At 41.8% G+C, this 18,036-nt stretch overlaps 1 protein-coding gene across 4 annotated transcripts; it reads right to left on the bottom strand.

The window, feature by feature from the left end:
* Positions 1 to 869: 869 nt before the first annotated feature.
* On the bottom strand, positions 870 to 14,227 carry tyw3 (tRNA-yW synthesizing protein 3 homolog). 4 transcript variants are annotated; one of them, XM_084007321.1, is made up of 6 exons: positions 13,913 to 14,227; positions 13,750 to 13,830; positions 12,680 to 12,778; positions 2,809 to 2,880; positions 2,318 to 2,451; positions 870 to 1,276 (listed from the first exon to the last, which is right to left on the bottom strand). In XM_084007321.1, the coding sequence occupies exons 1-6, from the start codon at positions 14,078 to 14,080 to the stop codon at positions 1,027 to 1,029; spliced, it is 804 nt and encodes a 267-aa protein (XP_083863447.1). In that variant the 5' UTR covers positions 14,081 to 14,227; the 3' UTR covers positions 870 to 1,026. The 4 variants fall into 4 exon arrangements, with proteins under 4 accessions (XP_083863447.1, XP_083863448.1, XP_083863449.1 ...); XM_084007322.1 differs by lacking the exon at positions 2,809 to 2,880; XM_084007323.1 differs by lacking the exon at positions 13,750 to 13,830.
* Between the last annotated feature and the right edge of the window lie 3,809 nt (positions 14,228 to 18,036).

The raw sequence follows: 18,036 nt of genomic DNA, 5'->3' as shown, positions 1-18,036 counted from the left end.
AGAGGATTTTGATTACCTTTCCTACCAATCACATATCCTCCGACATTTCATATCGCGGACATAATCCAGATTCCTTGCAGAGCTCGTAACATTTTTGCCAATAGTTCTCTGAAAAAGGACATTTCTTTACTGTTTAATATGTGAAATATGATTAAAATCATATGCCTTTGTTTGTGCAATATTGAAGCCACTTTCTTTTTGTGCCTGGGGGGATTACACCTATATGAAAATGATTATTTGATCAATGCGCTACTTTGTGAACTACGGGAATCGAACCCGTAGCCTGCTCCGTAGGCAGCGTTGCTACCGTAACACCACAGTGTCACTCTGTGAGGGTGAAATAAGGCATTATCACCTTTAGATCAATCGACGTTTCATTCAGTTATACGCATTAAGTCGGGCCATAAATGTCCGCCACACCAACTATCTCTACTTTGATGCAGTTATGTTGCTCCACTTTCTACGGATGAGCTCATATTCTACATAAACGCTCAGTAATATCTAATAACTCTCTCCCGTTTGCCATGGTGAATCGTAGTATCGGAGCTCCATTGATGATGGCTTTGTAGAGTTGGCAGGCACGCGCGTAACTCAGAGTTGATTCTACTAACTCAGAACTGCTGTTCTGGAACCGAAAACTCAGAGTTGCCCATCTCAGAATTGGTCAACTCAGAGTTCAGGGTTAGGTTCAGAGTTGGTTGAACCTGCTGCTTTCTGAAATGGGCCCCAGCTCCAGTGTTGCCAAGACCGCCCTACTCTGCTTCTGATTGGCTTAGTACAGTTGGTTATGTTAAGAGAGCTGCGATCCTCGCATACCATTGGTAGCTGAACTCCATTGACTCGAACATGAAAAAACACATCCCAACAAATATGTATTGATGAGTTTATTTCCCCCCTCAGCCCCTTATCTACAGTCTGTGACTTTAAGTCAGCGGAGCAGTGTCTGGCGATGGGCTCTCAATAGAACTAAAAATCTGGACTGTTCGCCAGTCAGTGATAACGGAGCATGTCAGCAGAGCCACGGCTTCATGTGATCACATCCAGACAGTCATCCAGTTCTGGCCCAATGTGGGACCTGTCACCATGGCAACAGTCAATCTGATGGTGTCGTACTCTCTTCCGCCTCCGTTTATACACACTTGTTCTATTCTTCTCTTCTTCACCCTTATCTGTCTCCAGGCTGGTTTCTTGTGGTTCCTGGAAGGTGGGAGGTTCTGGGATTTGTAGTTTCTGTAGTTCCTCTTTGGACAGGGCTGACTGGAGATTCTGGTAGAACCTGGAGATGACCAAAAATAAATAACTGTGTTGGGACCTCACCACAGAGAACAAAGATCGGCCTGCACAGAGGCCAAAAGCCTTCACATGCGGTCAGAACAAAGGAGATAAAAGAACTACAACCCCCAAACCTCCATCTTGTTTTACTTCTCACTAAGGTGTGAAGTGTGACATCACACAACTCTGGTGCCCTATTGGCTGACAACCACAGGGACCGCAGGGGGTCCCTGAGAGACAACCGTGAGGTATAAAACCTGGCTGCCACCTTAAAACTTCCCCTTCCACCCTTCCTCTTCACTTGATTGTGTACCCACGTCGCTGGGTTTATTTCTGTAACAGTGTTTGGTCTAACCTCGGCCACATTCACAAGCTCAGTAGGCGATCTACTATCAGTTAAAGGACCGGGGTCCTGCTGAACGAAAGCCAGTTTAAAAGCCACGGGCCGGGTCGGGTCGTAATTTTCAGGCCCATTGAGAACTCTAGGCCCCGCCATCTCTCGCTCATCAACACACACACACACACACTCCACGTGTGTCTCTCCCTTTATTCAGCTTAGCTTTGTGTGTATTTAGGTAGTCCGGTAATAAGGCTTTGTTAATCGCAGTGTTATTGATTGTGATCATTATTACTGATTTTAATAAATCTTATATTATAACAAGCAGTCTCTTGTGCTTGTTGTGTATATGTCACTGGATAACAGCAGGTTGTGAAGGCTAGTGCTCGAAATTCACGCCTTTTTAATTGTTCGATTGTTTTTTTACTTCTATGTCAATGATCACGATGATTGGCATGCGAGTATAAAACCTTTATATTGAGACTGAATACAGTTTTCGGTTATCTTTTCCCTGATTCCAGGGTGGTGCCCCGTATATTCGTGATTATATCATAATAATATATTTATATATAATTATTAATATCGATAATTAGATAAACATTCATAATTATCTGTTGATAACCAAATCTGCTCCTGCTACTTCCCCAACAACTGTATGAATAAATCAGAGTTGGCTGACAGCCATTATTAGTTTGACCAACCACTGACCTGTGGATCCGTCTCAGGTTCTCTTCCATCTTCTTATTGGCCACCTGACTCAGGAACTGGATGTAATCAGGTTCAACCAGCAGCTTTCCTTCGTGGCTGAGAGGAACCTCCAGGCTGTGGGTGCTACGGACGGCCTAGAGGGACAAAATACACCCACTATATTCCTTCTACATGGTAAAACACATTCAGAAAGCCACAGGCCATTTCTAGGCCCCAAGATACCATATTATCACAATACAATCTAATCATTTGAAAAATTTGGCAATATGCTGAGTATTTTGCCATCATAATATATTTGAATATATTGCATTCATCCAATCACAATTGTTTTCCAATTCTATCATTTACATTGCAGCAAAGTTGGATTCTGTCAACATCCTGCCAATCAGCTGTCTTTACCCATGAGCACAGCAGAACAAACTCAGCACCACCTAGTGGACTTGGGAAGCAACTGTTTCCAAAGTTTCAATGTTAATAGTTCTAGAGCCTACCGTGATGATTTTTCCCGTCTTGCTGACGGTGAGACCAGAATTCCTGAAGCCTGAGTTGACGGCTACCGAGTGCTGGAAGAGTGACAAGACATTTTAATGACTAAATGGTATTCAATTGACTTAATTGACAAAACACTCATGTTAATCGTCCAGGGCTCCAGAGTGCGACCATTTTGGGTAAATACATTTTTTTATGAGTGCGACAATGAGTTGTAGGTCGCACTGGTGCACCTAACGCTGCTCGGGTGAAAAAAAAAATCATAAGCGCAGCATCTCTTTGTGTTCTCCTGACGGTATCGTGGTCTAAACCAATAAGAGACGGAGCTCGGGCGGGTCCTTGCCTCTGATTGGCTGTGGTCCTTTTCACTGCTGTAAATTGGGTCAGTTTGAAAAATGCGAGCGAGCTGAGCAGGTACTCCTGAGCGCTTTGATTCTCTTTGAAAATGTCAACAACATTTCGCATCGAGACGTTGAAAAAGCGCAATATGTCCAAAAAGCATACTACATGCCGTGAAAAGTGTGTTAATAAAGTGGCCCCTCATCCAGCTGCATTTCAGCGTCAGGCTGTATCGATCAGGTCCGCTGAGGAATCTGAAATTATTATAAAATTCAACGTTGCATACAATATTGCAACGGAGGGGTTGCCGTTCACTAAATTTAAGTCAGAAATTATTCTGATGAAAAAAATGCAGACACACTGAAGAACAAGACAGCTGCGGAGGTTGGAAACGCCACGTACACGTCATTCATGACTGACGGCGACACAGACGTTTCTACGAAGGAGTGCGTTATTGTCTACTGAAGCATTTTGCGGAAAGGGAGTCCGGTCAACATGTTAATTGGACATGTCGAGGTGGAGCATGGACACGCACAGTGTTTGAAGGCCCACATTACAGCATGAGACATCATGAATGGGAAATTGTATAGTAGCCTATTCCTAATATTATTTATTATTATTATTATTATTATTATTATTAAGTAAAAATATAAGTAGGCTAGGCTAAGATCACATAAACAGTTTTCCATTTGCAATCTATAGGCTAGTGACCTGTATGATCTTTTTATTGTGCCACAAAGCAAGCATTTTCTGCGCTTGGGCATCAGTGTGCAGATTGGCTGGAGAAAACGGTTGCTCTGGGTGCTGATGGTGCTGCAGTTAAGCTAGGCCATAAGGGGGAGTCATTATGTAAAAGGAGAGCAATAAAAAGGTGACTTTTTGGCATTAAAGGCGACACGATGAAAAATGTGGGTGCACCTAAATTTTGTGCTGGTGCACCTAAAAAAAAAAGTTAGGCGCACCAGTGCTACCAATGCAAAAAGTTAGTCTGGAGCCCTGTCGTCCCTGACAGATCCATGATCATACTGATATCAATGGAAAGCAAAGACTCACTGGGAGGAAGGAAATCAATACATGTTCAAATATTTGAAACTGTGGAAAAACACTGGTGTGGTTCACAAGTATCACTGGTTCATATAATGACTGTAAAGTTAATGGTTTGGTTTTAATTCATATTTGTGTCCTGTCACCATTCAAACGACTGCTTGCATCCAGAGTATATCAAGTTTTATGGTTGTCACCATACTATGATTTTAAACTTCATATTTGATACCACAGGGAATGATGAGCCCATTTGCCTTGATAAAATGATTTAGGGCGAACATTGAGACTAAGGCGGCCTAAATTAGACTATGGCGGCGTACATTTTATACACACTCACCGGCCACTTTATTAAGTAAACCTGTCCAACTGCATGGCAGCAACTCAATGCATTAGGCATGTAGACATGGTCAAGACGATCTGCTGCAGTTCAAACCAAGCATCAGAATGGGGAAGAAAGGCGATTTAAGTGACTTTATTATTATTATTTATTTGCAGTAAAAATGAAAATGTTGGTGTCAAAATTTAGAGAAACACACCTGGGATTAGAATGATTACAGTATACTATTTGTTTACACTGAAAAAATGGCCTCAACTGTAAAATAAGTAGTGCTGTCAAAATTAACGCGTTAATCTTTGCATTAATTATGAAATATTTAACGCATTCATTTTTAACAAAATTAACCCAGCTGTGTTTTGTTTACTTCCCGTGGCGGCTGACGTAAGACCTACGATGACTTGTGCCACAAAGCCATTAGCCATTAGTTTTTAACCGAGTTCAGCGCAAGATTTTGGCTGAGGCTGCGGCATCAGCAGGGAGGGGGGGGGACCAATCGCCAAGCATTTTTTTTTTATTATCCCGGTAATTTGTCTACGTGACAAAACACTACATGTGGCGTGTGCTGCTTTGTCCTCTGACAATGTAAACAGACTGGTCTGTCTCAGTAACGGGCTGAATGTAAAGGAGGACTAAAGGCTGAGTTATGCTTCCGCGTCGACACAACGCAAGTGGGCTTGCGGACCCCCTACGTCCAACGCAAGGGCCCGACGTGCACCTCCCAAAAATCCTAGACGCGCGTCGAGGTGACGCAACACCAACGCAACGCCAACGCAGCGGCATTGGCTGTGATTGGTCCGCTAACTACATCCGCTAGAGACCACTTTCCGGTTTCCACTCATAAACACCACCATTTAAACTTTTAATAGGCTACTTTTATTGTTTTCACCTCGTTTTATTGTTTGCACCTTGTCGCTTTTGCACAAAGAAATAATAAAGAAAGTTCTGAAAAATTGTGGATGTTTAAAGCCGGAAAGTAAACAAATAGGCTATAACGAGGCTAACGACGATATACGTCAAGAGTCTCGGTCGGTCGGTCATTCTTTACAAAAAACATAGCGCCCTTTACCGGTGTGGCATTGAATTACATTTCCACACGTAAACCCAACGCAGAACCATCACGGTCTCCAAGCAACTGCGTGGCCGTTGCATGGCTGTTGTGTGATCACTATGCGGAAGCATAATCAGGCCTTTAGCTGTATTGTTGTTGTTCTATGGAGTGAAAAGGATTTATCATTCTGACTTCACAGCAGAATATTTCCTTGTTCTTTTTTCCATATTTGCATGTTCTATTGTGGACCTTTTTGAAATGTTCTGTTAGTGCATATAAGAAATATGCCTTTTTCAAGCTGACAGTTAATTTTGATGGCCTTGATGGTTTCTTTGGAAATCTGTAGTTCACATGAGAGAATCTGTGCTTAAAGTTAAAAAAGCTGCTATTTAACAATAGTATTTGAATTTAAATACTTCCTTTGTGTTGATTCTACATAAATTCCATCATTTTACATTTAAATATCCATTATAACATACTTAATTATTAAGAACAAAGAAAGCGATTAATTGCGATTAATCACGGCAGATTAACTAATTAATCGCACAATTTGTTTTAATCAATTGACAGCACTAAAAATAACATGAACACATAATTAACATAATAACGTGAACACATAATCTTAATTGAAATGCATTTTAATTGTATTAAACAAAAAGTGCAGGGGCCTTCTGGCAGCATTTCTTAAAACTCACTCAAATGAATAAATAAATAAATGAATAAATAAAATAGCTCCCTGAATTTTTGAAAAAAAATCAACAAAATAAACTGAAATGAACTGTTTGAGTTAGTACTTCCAATCCAGTAGCACCAGATTGTGGTGCAGAAAGCAGAGCTGCTCAGCATGCTCTCCTGTTAGGCGGCTTCTGTTCTTCTCATAAAGTGCAGAGACTTCGCTGAAGACTCGCTCACTTGGCACAGAAGAGGGTGGTGCACAGAGAAATTTTCTTGCTTGTAAGGCAAGAAGCTGAAAACGCCCTTGGTTGCGTTTCCACCACTGGAGAGGATCTCCATTACGCCCGTCTATGACTGGCTCCTTGAGGTACAGATTCAGCTCATCTTCAATGGAGGCCTTGGCCAATGGCTCTTCGGTGTGGGGTCCCAGAAGAGAGCTGAACATGTCTTCAATACGAGAGGATATCTTCTCCATCCGTTGCCTTTTGGGGTTTCTCTCGTCTTCGGGCTCACCCATGTCTACAGCACCCTGCTCTTCCTCGCTAGCAGCATGCTGTTCTTGTGTCTCCTAAACATCCTCCTTCAGCCATTCTTTGGCCTTTATCAGTATTGTGTGAGAGGAGAATGCATGGTTCTTGTAGTGAGGATCCAGGAGACATGCCAGAAGCACAGTTTTCATATCTTCGAGCTTGGAAAAGCGTTTCATCAAGCTCTCCATCATGGCCTGTCTGAGTGTTCCAATGCCATGTGTTGAGGGTCCTTGATTGTCTTGGAGAAACATCTTCAGCACAGCAATACAGGGAATGATGCAGGACGCTGATGCATCGTTGTGGCTAACCTCCAGTGTCACTTGCTCAATTGGGAGTAGAGTATCAACCAAGTTGGACACAATGTCCCACTGGTAGGCAGTGAGACATGCAAATCCTCCATGTTCACCTGCATAGATGTTAAGAGCACGCTTTTGCTCCAGTGCTCTTTGCAGCATGTGTAGTGTTGAGTTCCACCTCGTTGGAACAGCCTGGATTAGTATGTGTTGTGGCAGGCCAAGATCTTTCTGAATGTCCTTCAAACGCTGCTTGGCAAGAATGGAGTGGTGGAAATTTTCAGTATTGCAATGCTGTCTGTAACTGCTCTTTGACTGGACAGACCATCATTCACTACGAGTTGCAAGGAATGCGCTGTGCAGCTTAGGTCTGGAAGTTCAGCGACCCTCATGCCTTTCCCCATATTTGCTCCACTGTCTCGAAGCACAAGTGATACACAGTCTTTGCTGATTTTCCAGTCGTCAAGCAGGCCCAGGAATGTCTCTCTTATATACTCTCCAGTGTGGCATTGCCTTTGTGTTTAAGACAACCTGCTTTCTCTTCCATTCATTGTCAATGAAGTGGCATGTTAAGCTCATCAATGATTCTGTGGATCCAGACCAGCAGCCTGTAGTGAAAGAGAGCGCATAGCGAGCAATCTCTGGTTGGATCAGGGCTTTTACCTTTTCAACAACCTTGTTGTAAACTTCTGGGAGCATTCGGTGCGGTAATATTTCTCAGTTTTCAGTGAGTATTGCGGTGCTGCTCACCCATGAGGCGTTTAAAGCAAACGTCAGAGACCACTGTGAACGGCTGGTTGTCTGAGATTATCATTTCTGTAATTAGTTTGTCCAACATTTTAGATGGTTGATCTGAATTTGGCCACTGTTTTTGTTTCTGAAACAGGTCTTGTATAGTAGGCTGAGATAAAGTTGTTGTCCCTGCTTGAGATGGAGCTGCTGTTGTCGTCCCCAGCTGTGATTGTGCAGTTGCATACAACTCACTGTGATGGATCCTAAGATGGGACCACAGGTTTGAAGTGTTCAATGTTTTTGCACTTGTTCCTCCCATGCTGACACTGTCTTTCCTGGGGTTGGCTGTGTGAAATACTGCCATACTATACTTTTCACCCACTTCTTTGATTCATCCATCTGTAATGAGGATTTAGAGAAAGAGAGACAAAAAGAGTGAGAAATAAAAAAGAGAAAATATATATACATTTATTAGAGCAAAACTGTCTGTTAAACTTCCACTCCACTACATAATATTCTTATGATAGCCTACATTGATAACATTTCATTAATGATGTCTTATGTTCTCTCCCTCTCAGGCTACATCTGATCCAGCCTGATTAAGAGCAAACCAATAAAGAGGGTGGCCGGAGCCTTGGCTCACTACATTCATTTTATAGATTTAATAGTTACTTTTCAGATTCAAATGTTACATAAAACAGCATAATGAGTAAATAAAGACACAACTTTCAGTGCTTACCAGAGTTTTTCACTTATAGTTCCTTATTTATTATTATATTTATTTATATATTTAGAGTAATTAAGTCATATTCGGAATCTCAGAACATTAAATGTACACTCTTGTGCTTAGAACTGTATGTCATATTACATAACTAAGAATAAAGCACTTGGCAATTGTAAATGCAAACAATAAAGTCTACAACTCACGTGTGTAAAGTACACACGTGAGTTGTAGACGCGATGGTAAATTTATTGATTGAAAAAAACTCGCCGTGTGCTCTCTGCCTGACTCATTGAAATGGCCCATCATTTCCCTGGACTTTACGAGGGACCGGCAAAAAGACAAATATTTAACATCTATTCTGTGTGATCATAGTGCAGTGAGAGCATGAGCGCTGAGGGAGAGGACACGTTAGCGTGTGGTGTTAAACTTAGAGCCTATAATAACCTCAGGTGTTGTTTATTGATAAACCGGGAACCGCCCCACGGGGTGAGACACGTTAGGAGATTAATTATTCCCACAAAGTAATGATAACTCCTATTATTGTGCGTCTGGCCCCAGCTCTAAAGCGGTCGTGGCAATTATAATGTAGCGGTGGGCCATCATTAAATAGCCTACCCCGTGTTGAAGTTGTGAGCATTTTCATCTCCAGAGCCAAACCGCAGGTTTTCCTCCCTTATACTTGCTACAGCCTACCTAGGTCATATTTTTATTTTATTAAGCAAGGGACTTCAGGTCATCTTCACATGCATCTTTTTGTTTTTTTTGTCGTGCGTGATTGGTAGTCCATTCTTGCAAAGTTGTATGCTTGATGTGATTAGACAAGTCGGTTGGTGAAATGTCGACTCTGGGCCTGCATGTTATCACTGAAATGGATCATAAGGTTGTGGTACTTTTTTAAAACTTCATCCTAGAGGGCTTTGAAACTTCGACTGTCTCTGCCTTACCTTTTCTGCTGGCTCACCGGAGCAGTCCTCTGCTTCTCCTCCGTGTCCGTGGCACTGCATGTAGAGGCTTCAGTGTTGATTGATTGGCTGTCACTGACTCACTTGTGCCTAGTAACCAATCAGTGAGGGCTGTGGGCGGGACATTGTTACACAACCAAAAGAGTGGTGACTTCAGGCAGAGACGGCTGCATCAGAGCCAAAGGAGCGCGTTTTAAAATGCATTAATTACTTTATGGATACAAAATCTACGAGGAAAACGTTTTCGTTTCTGCGGTGACTGGGACGGACAAGCACCCGGCACGTTACTAGCTGAAGCTATCGTTGCTATGTTGTAACATAGTCATACATATGGACAGCTTCCTGGATTTATTACGGACATGACAACTGCACAGCTCGGTCGTTTCTTTATGGATACAAAATCAAAACTACGAGGAAAACGTTTTCGTTTCTGCGGTGACTGGGAGGGACGACAGGCGCTCGGCTATCGACTGCTAATGTCTACGGGGTGATTTGAGGTGAGTAACTCCATGCAAAAACACACACATTTATGTCGTTTTGCCACACTATTTGGGCTAAAGGAGCGCCGTGGTCTCTCGTACGGACCCAACCTGTGTTGCATAGGTCTTGGAATTGTTTTCTGAGGCCCAGGAAAGCAGATAAAAGTTGCCCCAATGGGTTAGCATTGGAGCGAGTCTGGAAGGCTGCCAGGCAGGTACAGATCTCGGGCTAGGCAACGTCAATTTTTGTCGGGTTTTTTGCTTCTAATAAGTCGGGATGACCCTGAGGACAATGAAAATGGGGTAAAAAATTACCGGATTTCTCCTTTAACAAGGGCGCCGAAAGGCAGCGGGCTCCGCTACGCGCCTATTCGCGGCGCTTCCGCGGCCGGTGTGAACGCTGTACACACTCCGGTCGCCATATTGTAATGGTTTGGTCTAGTGCGGCCCCCGTCCGTACAGCGCGAATCACACGAGGGTGTCGGTCACAGCGCCCCCACTGGCCAGGGGCTTGAATCGATTCAGAAAATGGCTGAATCGATATTGAATTGCGGGGAAAAGAATCGCAATGCATTGCTCAATCGATATTTTTACCCATCCCTAGTGTATAAATGTATATATATATATATATATATATATATATATATATATATATATATATACACACATACATACACACACACACACACACACACATACATACACATATATATGTATATATATATATGTAAATGTGTATGTATATATATATATATATATATATATATATATATATATACAGTCGTCCTCAAAATTATTCATACCCTGGCTAATTGTTGCGATCTTTTATTTTTGTGGTGAAATGACTGCATTTTTTCAAGTTTGTTTTATGTGACCAATAAGTGAAATAATGACATCAATACACAATTCAAGAAATTCTTCATTTCAGGGGTATTTTATTCATGGATTCCCAAAAAATGCCATGTTCAAAATTATTCATACCCCTGACAATATCTCAACAAAAATGTCCCAAATGATCTTTGTCCTGTGGTTATTTTAAGATGTTACAATGAAATAAATACCATTAACATTGTTGAACAAATGTTAAACACTGATTTTAAAAAAAAATAGCATCTTCCCAGAAGAGTATAAATAGAGGAAAAGTGTTCTGGTCATTCTTAATTTCTGGTCATCATGGTCAAGAAGAAGGAGCTCAGTGAGGACCTACGTCAACGTCTTGTGCGTGCCCACAGTGAAGGAAAGGGTTACAAGGCCATTTCAAAGCAGTATGATGTCCCTGTGGCAACCGTCCAGAGCATAATCAACAAGCACAAGAGGTTCAATACTGTTAAAAACCTCAGTGGGCGTGGCAGGAAGCGTAAGGTGTCCCCCAAACTTGCCAGGAAAATCTGCAGAGAGGTCAACAACAACCCCAAGACCACAACGAAGGCCCTAATTGAAACGCTTGACCAGGCAGGGACAAAGGTTTCACAGTCCACCATTGAGCGAGTCTTGCACAGAGGAGGTCTCCATGGACGTAGGCCTCGGAAGACACCGCTGCTCAGGAAGAAACATCTGGAGGCTCGCCTGGCCTTTGCAAGAGGTCATTTGAAGCAAGATCCCAGCTTTTGGTCAACTATCCTGTGGTCTGATGAGACCAAGTTGGAGTTATTTGGCCATATGGATGCTGAATATGTCTGGAGGAAGAAAGGAGAGGCATACAAACCGAAGAACACTGTGCCCACAGTCAAGTACGGTGGTGGAAGCATAATGTTATGGGGATGCTTCTCTTCCAGTGGCACAGGGAACCTTGTCAAGGTCCAAGGAATCATGAGAAAGGAGGATTACATCAGGATCCTTGATGAAAATGTGAAGGAATCTGCTGAGAAACTCCAGCTTGGCCACAACTGGACGTACCAGCAAGACAATGATCCTAAACATACTGCCAAGGTAGTGAAGAGATGGTTCAAGGACAATGATGTCAACGTCCTAGAATGGCCAAGTCAGAGTCCTGACCTGAACCCCATCGAAAACTTGTGGCATCACTTGAAGACCAGAGTGAAGGCTAGGAAACCGACCAACCTGACCCAGCTTGAGGCTTTCGCAAAGGAAGAGTGGGCAAACATCTCACAGGAGACATGCAGGAAGCTTGTGGACACATACAAGAATCGTCTCGAAGCAGTCATAAAAAACAAAGGCTATGCGATTGACTATTAAAGAAAGACATTGGACTAGGGTATGAATAATTTTGAACATGGCATTTTTTTGGAATCCATGAATAAAATACCCCTGAAATGAAGAATTTCTTGAATTGTGTATTGATGTCATTCTTTCACTTGTTGGTCACATATAATTCATAAACAAACTTGAAAAAATGCAGTCATTTCATCACAAAAATAAAAGATTGCAACAATTAGCAAGGGTATGAATAATTTTGAGGACGACTGTATATACATGTATATATATATACACGTGTGTGTGTGTGTGTGCATATATATATATATATATATATATATATATATATATATATATATATATATATATGCACACACACACACACACACTTTTTTAATTAATTAATACATTTTTACAAATGGTACATAATCGTGATTAATCCACAGCTACCCTGCGATTATTCATTAATATGTTGAATGATTTGACAGCCCAAATAATAACCATGAGGCAGATCACCACTGTGATCCATCAGCAACACAACAGAGGTCATTCTCACCATCAGCTGTGCGTCGCCCAGCCTCCGACACTGAACGTGCAGCACAAACGGCTCAAACTTGAACACGGCATCTCCACGTGAGCTGGACAGAGCCGACCTCTGGGGAGCAAACACAAGCCCCCGTCAGCTGGCCTTTTGCTGTGGGAGGATCACGCCGATTCCGCACCGACATCTGCGTACATATGTGTGATAGACAACATCCTAACGAAAATGCAGTCAGCAGAGCGAGTCCGCATAACTTGTGACACCTGGACATCAACGCAGTGGTACACGACAGTAACTTCTCACTACATCGACAACGAGTGGTGCCCCATGTCTCACAATTACCAAGTGAGAACAAAGTCACAATAACAGGACTTGACTTAAGACAGTTTACTTTTAGTTTGGTTGCCATTATTATTATTATTATTATTATTATTATTATTATTATTATTATTATTACTGCACATTAAGAAACAATGCCTTAATGCAATTTGCAGTGATGGAATGTTGTAGTTCAAGTACACTTTCACTTGCAATTCCTTTCTAATTTCAAAATTGCACTTTTCAGACTTGAGACAGTTTTGTTTACACTGTCCAGTTTAAAAGTCTGCACTTAAAGCCTGTTGTTTATGGTGAAGAGCAAAACATAAAGTACATCTGTATTTTGTAACACAGTTGAGCCATTTTCATTATTTAAGAGCCGATTGAATGGAATCGTGATTAAATTGATTCAGGACCTTATGAATCGAAATCGAATCGATTTAGGAAATTGGCCACCATACACCGGTTAGAGATCGGGGTTTGTTGAACCCGCTTTCTGGAATACAGCCTTCATCTCGCCTGTGTTGCGGCTCTGTGACGATCTCCATAGTGGTCTCAGAGGAGAAGACTAAGTCCTTTTGTCTAGGAAGCTTTAACAGTGACGACGGTGCGGGGGTAAAAAAGGATTGATCCTCCCGCAACGAAAGGGTAGCGTAGAAGAGACCGAGCAACGCAAGTCATAACGTCGGGATTAGTAATACGCCGGTATACCGTAATATCCCCACATTACATCCACATCATTAGAGGACAGGTCCACCACAACTCACCAGGTCATCTGATGTACACTCGTGGTGAGAGACGAAGAGCCAGACACAGTTGTTTTTATGGAGCTCCCCGCTGCCTGGAGCCTAGAGAGGGGGAGGGGGGGGAACTGTCAAACTCTCAAATGGTACAGCCTGTTAGCCTGTTAGCCTGGGTACAACGTCTCACCGAGTCGATGAGGATGACTCTCCCAGAACATGAGCTGGTGGTGAAGAACTCCTCACGGCTGTTGAGCAGAGACACGACAGGTTCGATGTCCTCGTCCACGCTGCCCTTCTTACTCAGGTCCACTTTGTTCAGACACTGGATCTTCCGCTGACTGAACGTCTTCTCCATAGCTAACGGCAGCTAACGGTAGCCGCGTGACGTGGCTCCACAACAAGGTGCTCCAAAGCTCGGACCTAAAGACGTTACATCGCCTACTTTGTCAATGTTAGCGAGCTGTGAGCACTTCTCTCCGTCTCCGTCGTCTTCTTCTACTTCTTCTTCTTTGGTGTTTAATGGCAGTCGGCATCCTTAGTGTTGCATTTACCGCCATCTGCTGGACTTTACTTCTCTCGTTCCTCCTCTTCTACATCCTTTTAATTACAGTTTTTCTCCATTGGTTTGGCTCATTTCTTGAAACAGAAATTACATTCTCAAAACTCTAAGATCATTTGTCGAAACAGTCTTACAGTTCAGCACAACACCATAGTTCACTTGCAAAAGCTCATATCTCTCCCAAAACAGTTTGCTCATGTGTCAAATCTAAATTCCTTTCCCATATAAATAGTCAGTGCCCCCAAAAGACAAAAGATCCTTCTCAATTGCTTTGGCTCATTTCTCGAAACAGACCGGACGTTCTCAACACTCTTGGTGCATTTGCCAAAATAACCTGGATGGTTCAGCACAACACCATGGTTCACCTGCCATAGCTCATATCTTCCCCCTATTCCACCACCACGCACCCTTACTCCCCTTCCTCTTCCTCTTCTTCTTCATGGAGCAGGCAGTTGCCCTTATTCATTTGCTTGGCCAGGTGCCTCCATGTTCAGAAATGGTACTGGTCCTGGTCAACCTTTATATATATACTGTATATGTTTGGCAGCATTCACAATCATAGACAGCACCTGTCAGGTAACTAAACATACGGTTTGATTGGTCAGCTGAGATGAGTGAAACTCCTCCTTCGTTAGTCAAGTTCTAGTTTCACCTGACTGTCAATTACTGTACTCAATTTATCAAATGTTCCAAGAGATTCATATATGGTATTCATGGTATTATGTTCTTGACTCATTTTGACAATTGATCAGACTATTGTGCAAGTGATGACTTCCACAATGAAATGATGCTGACATGTTTTGCAGAGAACAACCATTAGACTGAGAATCGATCAGTTTAGATCAACAAGATCTATTCACCTGGAAATTGTGCTAAATGTAGTCTACCTGTACTTAATCATTGGCAAAGATGTAATGAGATATTGAGACATGTACCAAGACAATTGCAATTTGATTAATGAATGAGAAATGCAATCCTGTTGTGGACAATTGCCAAGTGGTTTGGAGATTTGTCCATGTTGTTTTGAGAATGTAATTTCTGTTTCAAGAACAGAGCCAAACCAATGGAGAAAAACTGTAATCAAGGGGTTCTTGTTTCATTTATATCATGATTTAATTAATCACAATTAAAAATGAACCCTTTAGATGCCAGTTTTCATCATATACCACTAATCGCTTTTTTGAAAAATACAATTAAAGTAAAATATTCCTATTTACTTTGATTATTATTAATATCACTGGCTGACCCGTCCCGAATAATAAGTGAGAAGATTGATTTTGGTGCATTTTTTTTTCTAGAATTTCAGATTGAACAAAAAGTTATGTTGGTACTGTTAACGACAAGATTTGTAATTTGAAGTTTAAACTGCAATTAAATGATGAAAGAGCAATATATTTCCCAAATTGTTTTCATTTTATTCATAAAGGGGTTCTTCTTTAATGTATATCATGATTTAATTAATGACAATTACAAATAAACCTTTAGATGCCAGTTTTGATCATATACCACTAATCACTGAAAAATGCACATTTATTATTATATTATTATTACAATATTATTAGTATCACCAGCTGACCCATCTGAATAATAAGTGAGAAGATTGATTTTGTTGCATCATTACTTTTTGTATAATGTCAGATTTAACAAAAAAGTTACAGTTACAAGATTTGTACCATAAACTTCCATTATAACCTCATTTTTTGACCTCCCCCTTTAAATTAAAGTGAAAAATTATTTTCCCTGTAATGTCCCCCGAGCAAACGTCATGAAGTTTTGTAAAAATGAAGTCAATCACAAAATTGACCCATTTAAGCCCCTCCCCCACTGACCTCTATGGTTACAACAAATTGGCATCCAGCAATTTTTTTTTCAACTAAAATAGTTTTGATGTGTAGTTAGTCATAACCAGTGTTGCCACAGTTACTTTGAAAAAGTAATCTGACTACTGACTACTCCTTTAAAAAGTAACTTAAATAAGTTACTGACTACTTGATTTTAAAAGTAACTAAGTTAGATTACAAGTTACTTTATTAGTTACATTCAACAGCTGCCGACTACCGATTTTGCCAATACTCCCTTCATTGACATTTTTAACAGTAACATCAACAATGTATCCACTGACATTTTAAGTTGCACTTGAAAACTATGTTCTGAAAGAAAATAAATGTTTTTATATAAAAAAATAAAGACAGTCTTTCTTGACTTCACTTAACTTCAATAATTCTTTTGCATATTGTAATGGCAGTAACATCATGAATTAACATTTTATGAATATTGAACCAGCATTAGAGCAGCAAGGATTGGTTTTATGAAACGGATGAGCACAATCCTCAAGTATGAGCGGCGTGACGATGAAGGGAGGTGGCGGGGCCAGCAAGCAGCGAGACATTTCTCCACTAAACACTCAAGAGAGACTCCGCTCGCATTTCAGCACAGACTGAGTTGGCAGGAGCTCCGTGAATTCGAGAACTCGCCTTGTTTATTCACACGCTGCGCCTTTTCACCGTCACCGGGCGGGACCTGCTCTTTTAATGTGGTTGTGCCATGCTGTGACTCTAAATGTTTTTTCAAGTTTGACGTTGTATTCTTGAAAGTAGACAACACTTTGTTGTTAACACAGAGTGTACAACGAACCTTTATGTTGCCATCTTTTGCTGAGATGAAGTTGAAATAATGCTTGTATTTCCAGCTGGAAAATGCGTATCTCTCCCCCTCCATTGTTTATGTTTCTGCCGGTATAGCGACTACACGCGACCGTCCGTGAAGGTGTCAGCTAACATACGTCACCCCGCTGAGACGCAAGAAGAAAGCAAATCTTTTTTTTTACTGACAAAAATAGTAACGCGCCGTGTATTTGGATAGGTAACTTTAATCTGACTACTGGTTTGGCAATAGTAGCGCGTTAGACTACTCGTTACTGAAAAAAGTAGTCCGACTACAGTTACCGTTACTAAGTAGCGCGTTAGTGGCATCACTGGTTATAACCTATTTCAATCAGAATGGTTAAAGTGAAAACATATTTTGTGTGTTTGTTAAAGTGTGTCTGTGTGTAATCAAACCACAGACACTGAAAAAAAATGCTATTTTGTAAACTCATAGAAAGCCATAAAACCAGTATTTTTGTTTCCTTGACCATTCCTGAGGCAGTGGAGGCTCTGAGGGACTGCTTTGAATCTACTGACTGGAATGTCCTGCAGGACGCACATGGTGAGGACATCGAGGGGGTTACCCACTGCACTACTGACTACCTGAACTTCTGTATGGATGTTGTGGTTCCCATTAGGACTGTACGCTGCTTCCCTAACAACACGCCCTGGATCACCAGTGATGTCAAGGACATCCTTAATAGGAAGAAGAGGGCATTTAAGGATGGTGACAGAGACGAGCTGAAGCGCGTACAAGGTCCAGCTGAGAAAGGCAAAGGAGGAGTACAGAAGGAAGGTGGAACAGAAGCTGCAGCAGAACAACATGAGGGAGGTCTGGGATGGCATGAAAACCATCACAGGCTGCAAGAAGAAGGGCAGCAGCACAGAAGAGGGGGATGCTGGGAGAGCAAACCAGCTAAACCTGTTTTTTAACAGGTTTGATACTCCAGCTCCCACAGCCAGTGACTGCCCACTTCACACCCTTCACACCCCCATCACGTCCATCATCACCTCAGACTGCAGAGCCCCCCCACCAGCCACACCCATGGACAGTTCAACCCCCCTCCCCACCACCACCACCACCACCACGGATAGTCCTGCAGGACA

Source organism: Eutrigla gurnardus (genome assembly GCF_963514095.1).
Source record: "Eutrigla gurnardus genome assembly, chromosome: 4".
NCBI classification, from domain to species: Eukaryota; Metazoa; Chordata; class Actinopteri; order Perciformes; family Triglidae; genus Eutrigla; species Eutrigla gurnardus.
The sequence above is the reverse complement of the archived record's forward strand: the minus strand, read 5'-3'. Positions and strand labels throughout refer to the sequence as shown.

Bases quoted from the DNA above. Each gene is read 5' to 3' on its own strand.
- tyw3 (XM_084007321.1), bottom strand. From the start codon at position 14,080: ATGGAGAAGACGTTCAGTCAGCGGAAGATCCAGTGTCTGAACAAAGTG. The intron at 2,881-12,679 runs GTGAGAATGACC...TCACTCTTCCAG, and splicing joins TGGGCGACGCACAGCTGATG to CACTCGGTAGCCGTCAACTC. The intron at 1,277-2,317 runs GTCAGTGGTTGG...GGTCATCTCCAG, and splicing joins AACCTGAGACGGATCCACAG to GTTCTACCAGAATCTCCAGT.